We start from the raw sequence: 12,603 nt of genomic DNA, 5'->3' as shown, positions 1-12,603 counted from the left end.
TACCAGTTTGTTTGGGGGCTAGATACTTCTCTGATTTGCTCTTCCTCACATGTAAATTAAAAATTTAAACCTACTTTGCAGAGTTGTAATGAAGATTAAATTAGAAATTATGTTTTGCAGATTATAATCAATATACAATTGGCAGGTGCTTCCTAATGTTCCTTTCTCATCATTTTCAGGGACCCATATACTAATTATCGTAATCTCTAAGAATAGTCCCAGTTTTACTATGATTCCGTGAAAACACACATTTGCTGAGGACGTGCTGTGTCAAGCCCTGTGTTTGCTGCTGGAAATTACAAAGATGAATAAGACACTGTTCTTGCTGCCCAGAATGTAAGCTCTTATTAAGACTTTATTGAAAAATTTCCACTAGCTAATCAGTCTCTCTTAATGTGGCTCCTCTGCACCCTCATTTCATAATCTGTCTCTCCCTATCTCTGTCTCTCTCTCTCAAAAAAAAAAAAAAAGAAAGAAAGAAAAAAGAAAGAAAGAAATTGCTGCAATTGAAAATGAACCCTGAGCAAACAGTAGGGATATACCTATAGCATTTTTGAGAGACAGAATTCTGGTTGCAGGAAATATTCTATAAATTCTAAAAAGACACATTAGCAGCAAATCATCTGCCTGTCTCAGCCTCCCAAAGTGCTGGGGTTACAGGCATGAGCCACCGCACCCTGCCAAACACAACATTTTTTAAAGTAAAAGGGAGGAATGTAAATATTTGTGACCAAAGGAAATTTGAGAACATCAATTATAAGAAAATCAAATCTAAAGTACTTATCATCTAAAATGAAAGTACTACAATGAATTTAACGATGTAGAAATTGTAGATTCTAAAAAGCAGGACAAAACCTCAGAAATCTCATTGTTCTATCATTATTTGGACATGAACTATTCCAGTGTTATTACAACGGAATTGAGGTGAGTCAGTTTTAGAAAATGCAAATTTAGCCTGGTTTGCCACTTTTCTGATTTCTATGTTCTTTCTTAGTACATCACTTGTAATTTAATTATTCTCATATTCTCTAAATACTCATATATATAATCCCCATCCCTACCCCCATATTACCTGTAGGTAACATAATTCCTTAATGGCACTGTGATCTCACAATCTCATCACAACTCATACCACCAACATAATCTTTTTCTCATAAAGCCAAATAGTTTGAAAGTTCTTCAAAGACGTGCCCATGAATTATTCACCCGACACAGGACAGATGCCTAAGCAACAGGTTGTCCAATAAGCTCAAAGTTCTAGCAGTTAAAAACAAAGAGCTGGATCGGGTGTGGTGGCTGACACCTGTAATCCCAGCACTTTGGCAGGCCAAGCAGGTGGATCATGAGGTCAGGAGATTGAGACTATCCTGCCCAACATGGTGTGAAACACTATCTCTACTAAAATACAAAACATTAGCTGGGCGTGGTGGTGCACACCTTCCCAGCTACTTGGGAGGTTGAGGCAGGGGAATTGCTTGAACCCGGGAGGCAGAGGTTGCAGTGAGCTGAGATCGTGCCCATGCACTCCAGCCTGGCAACAGAGCAAGACTCCATCTTAAAAAAATAAATAAATAAATAAAATAAAATAAAATAAAAAAGAGGTAGGTATGTCTCAAAACAGTTATAAGCATGAATATTGACACAAGAAGCTGACTGGAATCAAATGCATGAAAAGTTGTCGATATGTTCTTAATAGAATGTACAATCACAGAGGTAGCAGCTTGGTATCAATGAGATTATGACAACTAAAGGTTTCAAAGTTACCTTTCTGTTTGCTAATTTCTACAAGCAGAAAGTAAGCTGAGAAAGTTGCTCAGCCCCCAAGAAAGGCATATTCTCTAATCTTCAGAGGTGGCCAAGGAGAGTAATGGAAAAGGAATACTTTTACTTTCCAGAGGGTAGAAACAAGAGCCCCAATTGCCTGAGCTACTACCCCTGAGGAACAGAATCAGAGCTGTATCAAGGAACATTCCCTATTCACAGTGTACAAGGCTTTTGTAACAACTGATCATTCCATTTCAGAATAGCTCCGTTACTCTCTTGCTAAATAGGATAAGTTTTGGTGGAAGTTATTCCATCTCTGTTCTGGTATTGAATGTTGGACATATAGGCTAAGATGTTTTAGAAGTCTTTGTATCAAGAGAAACCACATCAATGTAGAGATTATTATGAGATTCTGGACTGGAAGTCTGTTGTCATGATTAAATAAGATTTTGGCGTGTTCTCTGGAAAGATGAAGTGAAAACAGCATCTCCTTTTCTTTTTTTTTTTTTTTTTTTTTTTCTTTTGAGACAGAGTCTCTCTCTATTGCCCAGACTAGGGTACACGATCTTGGCTCACTGCCACCTCCGCCTCCCTTGCTCAAATGATCCTACTGCCTCAGCCTCCTGAGTAGTTGGGACCACAGGCTTAAGCCATCACACCTGGCTATTTTTTTTTTGTAGGGACAAGGTTTCTTCATGTTGCCCAAGCTGGTCTTGAACTCCTGAGCTTAAGTGATCCACCTACCTCGGCCTCCCAAAATGCTGGGATTATAGGCATGAGCCACCGTGCCTAGCTGAATACAGTTTTTTTTTTTTTTTTTTTAAAGTAAAAAGGAGGAATGTAAATATGCGTGACCAACATGGAGGGCTATAGTAAATTCTACAACAATTCCCAGTTCTTCCTTTCCACCCCACCCCCCGCCCCCCATGTGCTTCTGCTATATACATCTACCCATTGCCCTATGACTTACAGTGCTTCCCCCTGGAGGTGTGTACTTCCCTATCCTGATGGCATTGAACTTGACCATGCAATATGCTTTGACCAAGGAAATATGGGTAGAACTTTCAGATGTCAGCTCTGAAAAGCTTTAAAAGCCATTATGTGTTTCTGACAGCTCTCCTGTTCTCTTCCCTCTGCCGCAAGAAAGGGAAGTCCCTCACAAGAGGTACTGCCTCCAGGAATGATGGCACAAGGAGCAAAGCTTCAGCCAACTTGCAGTTAACACAGGTCAAAATGTGTTAGATTCGGCAAGGCACAGTGGCCTATGTCCGTAATCCCAGCATTTTGGGAGGCTGAGGCAGGTGGATCACCTGAGGTCAGGAGTTAGAGACCAGCCTGGCCAACATGGTGAAACCCCGTCTGTACTAAAAGATACAAAAATTAGCTGGTGATGGGTGCTTGTAATCCCAGCTACTCGGGAGGCTGAGGCAGGAGAATCGCTTGAATCTAGGATGCGAAGGCTGCAGTGAGCCGAGATTGTGCCACTGTACTCCAGCCTGGGTGACAGAGTAAGACTCTGACTCAAAAGATAATAATAACAATTGTAATAATAATAATAATAAGAAGAAGATGTGTTAGATTTGAGTAGAGAAGCAGAACTACTAGGAATGATGCAGAATTGCAATTGTGTAAAATAGAGATTGAACCTTGTACAATTATGGACACTGGTAAGCGAGCTCAGTTTGGCTGTTTCTTAGGTGGGGTGCTGAGCCTGAAATCACAAGACAGTTGGTCAGTATCAAAAGATGGACAGGAAGCAGAGGAGAGCTGGGAAAACTGGAATCCACAAAGAACCATCTGGAACACGCATCTGTCTATCACCAAAAGCCATATAGGCCTTTTCCTGTCTCTGAGACTCCACCCTCATTGCCGGGTATGCTCTAAACAGAAGCTGGTATTCTTTCTGTAGAGCCACACCCTCTCCTCTACCAGGACTTGTGAAATGGAAGCAATTGATCTCCAGGAACTGGAGCTTTGGGCCGAGTCCATGCATCAAGCCAGCAGGTCTGTGAAAACGTGCATGAGCTGTTGCAAAGTCTAACTTGCGGGGACCTTCCAAAAATACACACAGTTTCAGCTCCACTTTCATCTTCCAAATCTTGCACGAGTTGCTTTTAGGGCCTATCTTAACCAGGAGCATACAAAAAGGGAATTCTGGGAAATGTAGTTTCAGTTAGCCAAGTTAACATATTACAAAGCCATCAAGTGGGAAAATAAAAGCTTACTGCTGTATGCCACTAAGACTTGGGAGTTGATTTTTACTATGGCATAACTATTATGATAAGAATTGCTAGCTTCCAACTCCTTCCAGATTATTAGCCTGTCCAGGCTTTGGCCCATATCTCTCCTTCTGGCCCTTCTGTGTTATGTGTGGCAGAGAACCCAGCCAGACTTAGATGATAAAAAATCTTATTCACATATTATTAAGTGCCTACTATGCTAATCATAGAAACTGTGATAGCAAACTAGAAAAGCATTCTCCTTACTTTCTGAGAACTCACAGTGTAGCAGAAGGAACCAACATGGACAGAAACTTTGCTTATTAATTGCAACTGTGGTGCATCCTCTGAAAGGAATGTGCAGACAACTATGGGATCCATAACCTAGTCTGGGAGGGTCAGAGAGGCTGCTCAAAGAAAAAGCTCTTTCAGAAAGAGATGGGAGGTGAAGAAAATAGCACATTCCAAGGGCCTGAGATGGAGCAAAGCTAGGGAAGCTGAAAGGAAGCCAGTACAGTTGAATTCTAAAAAGACAGATGGGGCCTGTTGAGGGAACAGTAAGGTTGAAAAATAGTCGGCACCAGACCCTACCAGGCCTGGCAGGCCATGAAGAGGATTTAGAACTTGACAGGAGAGAGGAGCAGACATTGATGGATTTAATCAGGGGAGTGACATGATCAGATATTCTATTGGAAAAGTCACTCTGGCCATGGCTTGGGGAATGTATTGGAGAGAGGCCAAGTGACCTTGGCATGTTGGCACAGAAGTCCAGGCAACAGGTACAATACACACACACACACACACACACACACACACACACATACATTTCCCGGTTCATATTTTTCATTATGTAATGTACCTTATTGATAGCTATTATTATATGGCTTATGCATACTGATTTGATGTCACTGGAACCCCAGAACAGATAGTGGAGATGGAGACTTAGATGATAAGTCTAAGAGCTACATGAAGAGGAGTCACAATTTCAAGTCCGTATTCAAAAGCTACATGGAGAGGAGTCACGATTTCTCCCAGTTTTCTGGCATGAGTGATTGGGTGGAAGATGTTGTCATCTAATAGGACACAGAGTTCCAGAGCAGGATGAGGCTTGGGTAGGAAGAGAGATCATGAGTACACGAGATTTAAGCAAGCATGCAGGCATGTTTGTTCATTGCTTGTGGTATGCTAAAATCAAATTTGTCAAGTTTGTCAGTTGATGTCAGCATTTTGTAACATGAGTTCTTTAGCATCCTGCCTGTCAAAGAGTATCTTACGGACTAACAGTTTTGACTTTACCTGGGAGCTGATACGAAACACTATCTCCAATTCCCTTACTTCTGTAAGATCCTCTGTGATTTGTAGCACATGAAAGTTTGCAATATACAGCTCTGGAACCTGGGTCTTGGGAGATGTTATGTGACTAAAGCATTCTCAAGGCAAATAATTTTGACAGATGGTGAGACCATGTTTCCTGTGTATAGTAGCAAGTCCGAATATCATTTAAAGTTTCTATAGTGACCTCCATTACAGAGACCTATGTTTTCTAGGACTTGTTGTAGTACCTAAATTTACCACTAATCTTTTCCCCATCCACACGCATCACCTCCATTAATAGTGGAGGATTGAATATTCTGTGGAACATGCTTTTAGAAACATTGATTTATAACATACAGAATAAAAGTTCTGGAGGCAAGTCTACCTGGATGTAATTAATTTATTTGTTACTTCTACAAACATTAATTGATAACCTACTATATGGGAAGCACTATTCTTGATACTTGGGCTATTAAAATGAAGAAAAATGGCAATGTTCTTTGCTCTTTTAAGGCTTATGTTCTGGCTGAGGAGTATGTTTCTTATTACAAGGAATGAATTGAGTGACATATTCCTTGGTAAAAAGTGCTAAGGAGAAGAATAAAACAGGAAGAGACTAGGGAGTGGTGTGGAGGGCAACTTAATTAGAAGCAAGGCAGTGGAGCAAAGAGCTGAGGGAGGGGAGGAAGAAAGCCCTATGACCCTTAGGGTGAGGGAACGCTAACCTCAAAGATCTTAACGTAGACCCATGTCTAGTGTTTGAGAAACAACAAGATGAGTGGGCCTCAAGAGAGATGATTGAGAGGGAAGCCATAGGGTTGGAATTTAGTTCTGGCCCTTGGCAATTTTGAAAGATTTATGCAAACTCTATAAACCTCTGTCCTGCATGTGAATAATAATTGCACTTATTTTCTAGGGCTGTGTGAGGTTGAGACAAGATTACATATGTACAGTGTTTAGTGCAGTGTCTGGTTTGTAGGAAATGCTGACACACGTTGGCTATGATCATTATCACTTACAGGTTAAGAATGCAAACTCAGGAGCCATCTCACCAGGGTTTGAATCCTAGCTCTACTTACTTATCACGTACTGGCTATGTGAATTTGGGCAACTCTCTAAACTCAGTTTGCTCTTCTGTAAAATGAGAATAATAATAGAGCGTCTCCCATGGAATTGATATAACAATTAATGTATTGATATGTGGAAAGGCCTTAGAGCAGTGCCTGGTACATAGTAAGCACTCCTTAAAGTTAGCAATTATTATGATCATTAATAATAAGGTTCTAATATTTGCCAGATCTTTAAAAAAAAATGTAGACCAAAGTCTTTCTGATGTGAACTCTTTGGAGAAGTGGATTTGTGGGCACAGGAAGAGCAGACGGTCTCGAATAAGTCAGAAAGATTTTCCTCCCTCATCTAGAAGAGATAAATCAAGGCTGGAAGCGGGAGGATGAGGGATAAGAGAAACAGGAAAAGGAGAAGAAGAAGAGAACTGTGAATTCCAATAAAGAGAACACCAGACAGCTGTAGAGCAGAGTAGCTGTCTGGTAAATCTGGGCAGATGTGACCAGAAGTAGCCTTGAGTAAATGTGACTATATTCTACAGGAGTCACTAAAGCAGCAGAGAGTCAGCAATGACAGGCAGCTCAGAAAGTGACCTGTGTTAGGACTATACATCTGCTAGCCATTGCTGTGTAACAAATTACCTCAAAACGTGGTGGCTTGAAACACCATTTGTCACCTCCCAGTTTGTGTGGGCCACAGATCTGGGCAGGGCTAGCCTGGGTTGTCTGCTTCTGGGTCTTTCTCAGTTCCAATCAAGCATTAGATGGTGCTGACCTCAGCCTGAGGCTCACCTGGAGAAGGATCCACTTCCAAGCTCACACACTTGGTTCTTGGCTGGATTCCTGGCTGTTGGATGGAGCATCAGACCCTTACTGGCTTTTGAGACAACTCTTGATTCCTTGCTACATGGGCTTCTCCACCATGGCATCTTGCTTCATCGAAGCGGGCAAGCCAAGAAAGTAATAGAGTCCAACAAGACAGAAGCCTCATCATGGTAGTGGAAACCCAGCACCTTTGCCTTACTCTATTTACAAGGAGCACGTCAGCAGCCTCAGTCCACACTCAAGGGATGGAGATTAGACATGAAGTTCCAGAGACAGAGAACTTTGAAATTAGATGGGTCCTCCTCCTGACAGCTTCCTCTGCCTAGAACATGTTCTACAGAAGATCCTGCCATGTGGCAGAACCTCAGGGGGAAAGGGAACCATAAGAAAGGATGAGATTAACTTTTCTGCCAACCTGACCAACTGGTGCCTCAGAAGAGAACTTGATTTGCAGAAAACAAATAACGAATACGTCTTGCATATCTCTGCTGAGGACTCAATTATTTCTCATTTCTTTTATTTCATTGAATTCTTCAAGCTATCATGTGACATGTATATTTTTATGCTTATAATTGAGAAAACTGCAACTCAGAGGGGTAAGTCACAAATCTGAGGTCACACAGCTAAGGTGGTAGACAGGTTGAATCTCTATGTGACCCCAAACCCACACTCTTTCCACTATGCAGTAGTACCTCAATGTTGCTGGAATGTATATTTGAATGTACATTTCTTTTATCACTTACAATAGTACAGATGTGTATGAACCCACAAACATCATCAAGTCTTTGAGCTCTACTATAATGTAAATGTAAAATGCCATCTATACAGTTTTTTTGTAAAGTCCAACCTTCATTAGATAAATTTACTGCCTCTACAGAAATTTTCATAAGATCAAGCTCTTGCTATTTAGTAGTATTCTGAATTTAATAGCATCAGTGCATTATCCTCAATACATTTAAGTGATTTGGACAAAGATCACTACTCTGCACTGCTGATAACTGAATGTGGCCAGATGATGAGCAAGAAGTGAGACTGAAAGTCTTTCTCATGTTCTTGCAGCGAAAGGTGACAAGTTAGCTCAGCAAACCACCCCTCCAGTGACCAGGTTGTAACCAGCTGGCCTGACACACGGGCTGCACATTCCCTGCTGCTGGCCCAGGAAACTCTGTGAAATCTTCACCACACTCCTCAGTGTGAATGCCACTGATGTGAACCCAACAGGAAGTGTGACCTCATTCTGCTTCTTTGTCTCTGGTTACGCAGGCTGTTTTCAAAAGAAAACAAGAGAGGTTGTAAGACTGACTTTCCCAAGAACTATACGCTCATTTATACCAGGAAACAGACCAGAGAAGAAGAGGCTGCTGAAGACAAAACTTCTCTGCAAACACCTGTGCACGGCAATGTGTGTGGGCATCTGTGAGAAGAAGGTAGGGTGGGATTCCCTTTATTAAAAGACTTTTGCACCTGTTGACATTCAGACTTTTTTTCAGCTGAGGAACTGCTCAGTCCTCAAATTTTCCACTGTCAACCACAGGAAGCTTCGTATTTCAGTAATAATTTTGTCCTTTGTCAATTGGAAGAAGAGGCTGGGAACTCCTTTGGAAGGAACACGTATGCACACATTATTTTTCGGAATAGATGTGTTGCTTTGATGAAACTGGCAGATTCTGTTTCTTGAAAAGTTTTAGATCTATAACTGAAGGGTTTTTTTTTCTACTGTTACTAATTTTCTATTGAATGTCAGTGTACTGCCTGTAGATTCCTCTAAGCACTTGTAAGATAGAGCAATAAGACCTTGCTTTCTGCTGCAGGATTTACAGGCTTAAAATTAAGCTTAATACTTGGGGAACACTAAAATAAGGTAATTTGGGCTGGGCATATCCATACAATATTGATCAAAAATGAAAAGAACAAGTGACATACTAATATATTACATTACATTGGGATTATTTTATATCCCAAACAAATGAAATTTGTAAATGTGTGCTTTGATTTAGAGATCTTCCAAGGAAGGCCAGAAAGTTCTCCTGACATCTTTGAAGGTCTCTATAAACCAGGTTTATAGTTTCCTAATAGAGTTTGTATATATTTATTGAAATATTCAACTTGAAGCTATAGAATTAGCCTGGTTTGATTGATTGTATTACAGCTACAAAAACAATCCATTACTAGTTCTCACATTACAAAATGTGGCCATGGGTGGTGAATCAGAAAAGAATTTAGTTCTACCTTATAAAGTGATTAGGATAGTGATACTATATACAAAGTTTCATAGTCAACAGAAGTTGGTTCTATTTGATGAACTGTAAATGATCAAAGTTTGCATAATTTGCATTCTTTGATATGTTTTTAATTTGTAATTGAGAAATTAAATTATGTCTTCATGGGAACTGAGTTCTAAAATCTTCCCAGTGGTATGCTAACTTTAGTGCAATGTTACTTATGCTGTTTAGGAATGTCCAGGCTGATAAAAGCTATTAAAAAACACTCTCTGTGACTACCTGCCAATGGTTCAAATTGTTGGGCAAAAGACAGACACCAATCTCCAAGCACCGTTTGAAACTTGATAATGAAGTTGATTTGTGTCAGATGATTAAAATACAAGTAAGTTTGTTTTGGGGGCTAAATTACTGTTAGAACCAGTCATTTTATTAATATTTCTTAATCACATACCTCACTTCCATTATTGTCTTTGAATTACAAATCAACCTTTTTAAGTCTAGATTTTCCAAATAAAGTGTGGTTCTTATTTACAGAAAAAGGTTATTGAGATGCACTGAGTGAGGAAATGGAAAATGTTCAAAGTCATAGAGGCAGACACAACTTTAGAGAAGTTGTGTCTTCAATCTGGTCTCCTACCTTCAATTCTGTATCTCTGTATTATTTCAATAAACAAATCTGACTAGTGCAATTAGTAGTTGCCATCTGTTTTGGCATAATTTTTCTATTTTTAATATATAGTCCACCTTTTTTTAACGTCTTTTGCAGAGAATCTGTGAAGTTTGAGCAAGCGGCCTTCCCAAGATGTACCGAATATCTCAACTGATGTCAACACCAGTAGCAAGTAAATGTAGAAGAACTGTGATACGCAATTATCTTTTGAACGATTAGACTCCTTTTAGCAATTTCCTTGCTTTGATTTTGCTGATACTCAGACCATTAACCATCTGTCAGTAGCTTGTGCTTCTTAAATGCCAGTGTTCACTTTGGCAATGATTTTGACTTCATTTTTTTCCTTGAAAGAAATGTGGTATTTTTCCTTCTAGTAGGAAAAAAAAAAAAAAAAACGTTTTTTTTAGATGCCTGTGCATAAATGTGAAAGGAGATTGTTTATCAGCTACTATTAAGATGCAAAACTGTTTGTGTATAAAAAATGCTGAATGATTTTGATAGCTACTTGCAGAAAATAAGGGCGCTGTTAAAACGGTAGTAGTTTCAAGTTTCTTCCTTCCTCTTGTTATTTTCTCCCAAAACCTCACTTCTAACTCTCCCTCACACACCCACAGTTTTCTCCTTACAAATCAACCAGCCCAATCTGAAAGTCTAAATTCCTTTCTTTGTCCTAGATACTAATTGTCCGTAATGGAATCAAATTTCACTAAGCTTGTCTGTTAGGACTATTGACACCATCTCTGCACACGATAAAATTCTGCTTTAGAGTTTAGAATATTAATCAACTCCAACTTTCCCCAAGTAAAGTCTGTTGCCATGCCTTTGGTTAAACTGGAATGAACGAATGGATGATGTTTCTATAATTAAGAATACTCACAGTCTTTATACATTGGAAAATTTTATATAAAACAAAACAAAACCTTATTTCTTCCCCACTAATGTCTTCTGCTCATTATTTTACAGTAGAAGTGTCTTAATATGCACTAAAGAGAGAGAGTCTAGAACAATGATAGAATTCTTCAGTTTACTGAGTAGCTTCAATAGCCAACACATTGGGTAACTGATTTGGGTTTTCTCCTGCTTCACACAAGACTTTTTTTCCCATCCTTTCATGAGCTCAGTTTGATGCTAATGATTTATTATTGCCTCATCCTGCACTAAGGAACGTTTTTTTTTCTTTTTTTTTCTTTGAGACAGAGTCTCGCTCTGTCGCCCAGCCTGGAATGCAGTGGCCGGATCTCAGCTCACTGCAAGCTCTGCCTCCTGGGTTTACGCCATTCTCCTGCCTCAGCCTCCCAAGTAGCTGGGACTACAGGCGCCCGCCACCACACCCGGCTAATTTTTTGTGTGTTTTAGTAGAGACGGGGTTTCACCGTGTTAGCCAGGATGGTCTCAATCTCCTGACCTCGTGATCTGCCCTCCTCGGCCTCCCAAAGTGCTGGGCTTACAGGCGTGAGCCACGGTGCCTGGAACTTCTAGAGAGTTATGTGGGAGCGGGAACAGAAGATAGAAGCCTCTAGTTTATCTTGCTTCCAGCAGAGTCCTGGTGATAAGGGTGTCTGTACTAATTGGAGTCTTCCAGCTGAAGCTGGGACGTCAGCTATTCCCATCGTCTTACATGCCTCCACTGTTTGCAATTTTACATATTGATACATGTATCAACATATGTAACTGTTGATCAGTTATGATACATTCTACTTCTCTCTCATTTGTTTATGCAGGTTCTTCCAGGTTGGAAAGAGAATGTGCTGGAGAACTGTCTCCCACGTGCATTTTCCCAAGGTATGTTATGGAGCTTCTTTTAAGAAATAAGAATTCTGGCCAGGCGTGGTGGCTCACGCCTGTAATTCCAGCACTTTGGGAGGCCTAGGCGGAAAGATCACAAGGTCAGGAGATCGAGACCATCCTGGCTAACACAGTAAAACCCCGTCCCTACTAAAAATACAAATTAAATTAAATTAAATTAAATTAAAATCAGCACAGCATGGTGGCAGGCGCCCAGCTATTCGGAAGGCTGAGGTGTTAGAATGACGTGAACCCAGGAGGCAGAGTTTGCAGTGAGCCGAGATCGTGCCACTGCACTCCAGCCTGGGCGATAGAGCAAGACTTGTCTTAAAAAAAAAAAAAAATCATTCTTCTCTGGGCATGGTGGCTCATGCCTGTAATCCCAGTACTTTGGGAGGCCGAGGTGGGTGGATCACTTGAGGTCAGGATTTGAGACCAGCCTGGATAAAACATGGTGAAACCTTGTCTCCACTAAAAATACAAAAATTAGCCTGGTGTTCGTGTGCCTGTAATACCAGCTACTCCAGAGGCTGGGGTGGGAGAATCGCTTGAACCGGGGAGGCAGAGGTTGCAGTGAGCCAAGACTGCACCACTGCACTCCAGCCTGGGTGACAGAGCGAGACTCCATCTCAAAATAGTAATAATAATAATTATTATTATTCCTGTATGTCTTACTTTGTTGTATTATTGGTTTGAAATTATTATTTTAGCTATCATCTAGTTTTGAAAGGCTATTTATT

The 12,603-nt window shown here is 40.4% G+C and overlaps 1 protein-coding gene across 3 annotated transcripts in view; it reads left to right on the top strand.

Annotated features, from left to right (window-relative positions):
- The first annotated feature begins 8,381 nt into the window (after nt 1–8,381).
- Nucleotides 8,382–12,603, top strand: part of TMEM71 (transmembrane protein 71) — a 48,417-nt gene continuing 44,195 nt past the window's right edge. For 2 of the 3 annotated variants that reach the window (XM_023223710.2, XM_023223725.3), the window contains exons 1-3: nt 8,382–8,613; nt 10,175–10,250; nt 11,800–11,860. In XM_023223710.2, the coding sequence (XP_023079478.1) occupies nt 10,211–10,250; nt 11,800–11,860 (101 nt within the window). In that variant the 5' untranslated portion in view covers nt 8,382–8,613; nt 10,175–10,210. Of the gene's footprint in view, nt 8,614–9,639; nt 9,791–10,174; nt 10,251–11,799; nt 11,861–12,603 lie in introns of all 3 variants that reach the window. The other variant, XM_023223718.3, reaches the window with a different exon arrangement.

This window comes from Piliocolobus tephrosceles, chromosome 7 (assembly GCF_002776525.5).
Source record: "Piliocolobus tephrosceles isolate RC106 chromosome 7, ASM277652v3, whole genome shotgun sequence".
In the NCBI taxonomy this organism is placed as follows: domain Eukaryota; kingdom Metazoa; phylum Chordata; class Mammalia; order Primates; family Cercopithecidae; genus Piliocolobus; species Piliocolobus tephrosceles.
This window is presented reverse-complemented; position numbering and strand designations above follow the sequence as displayed.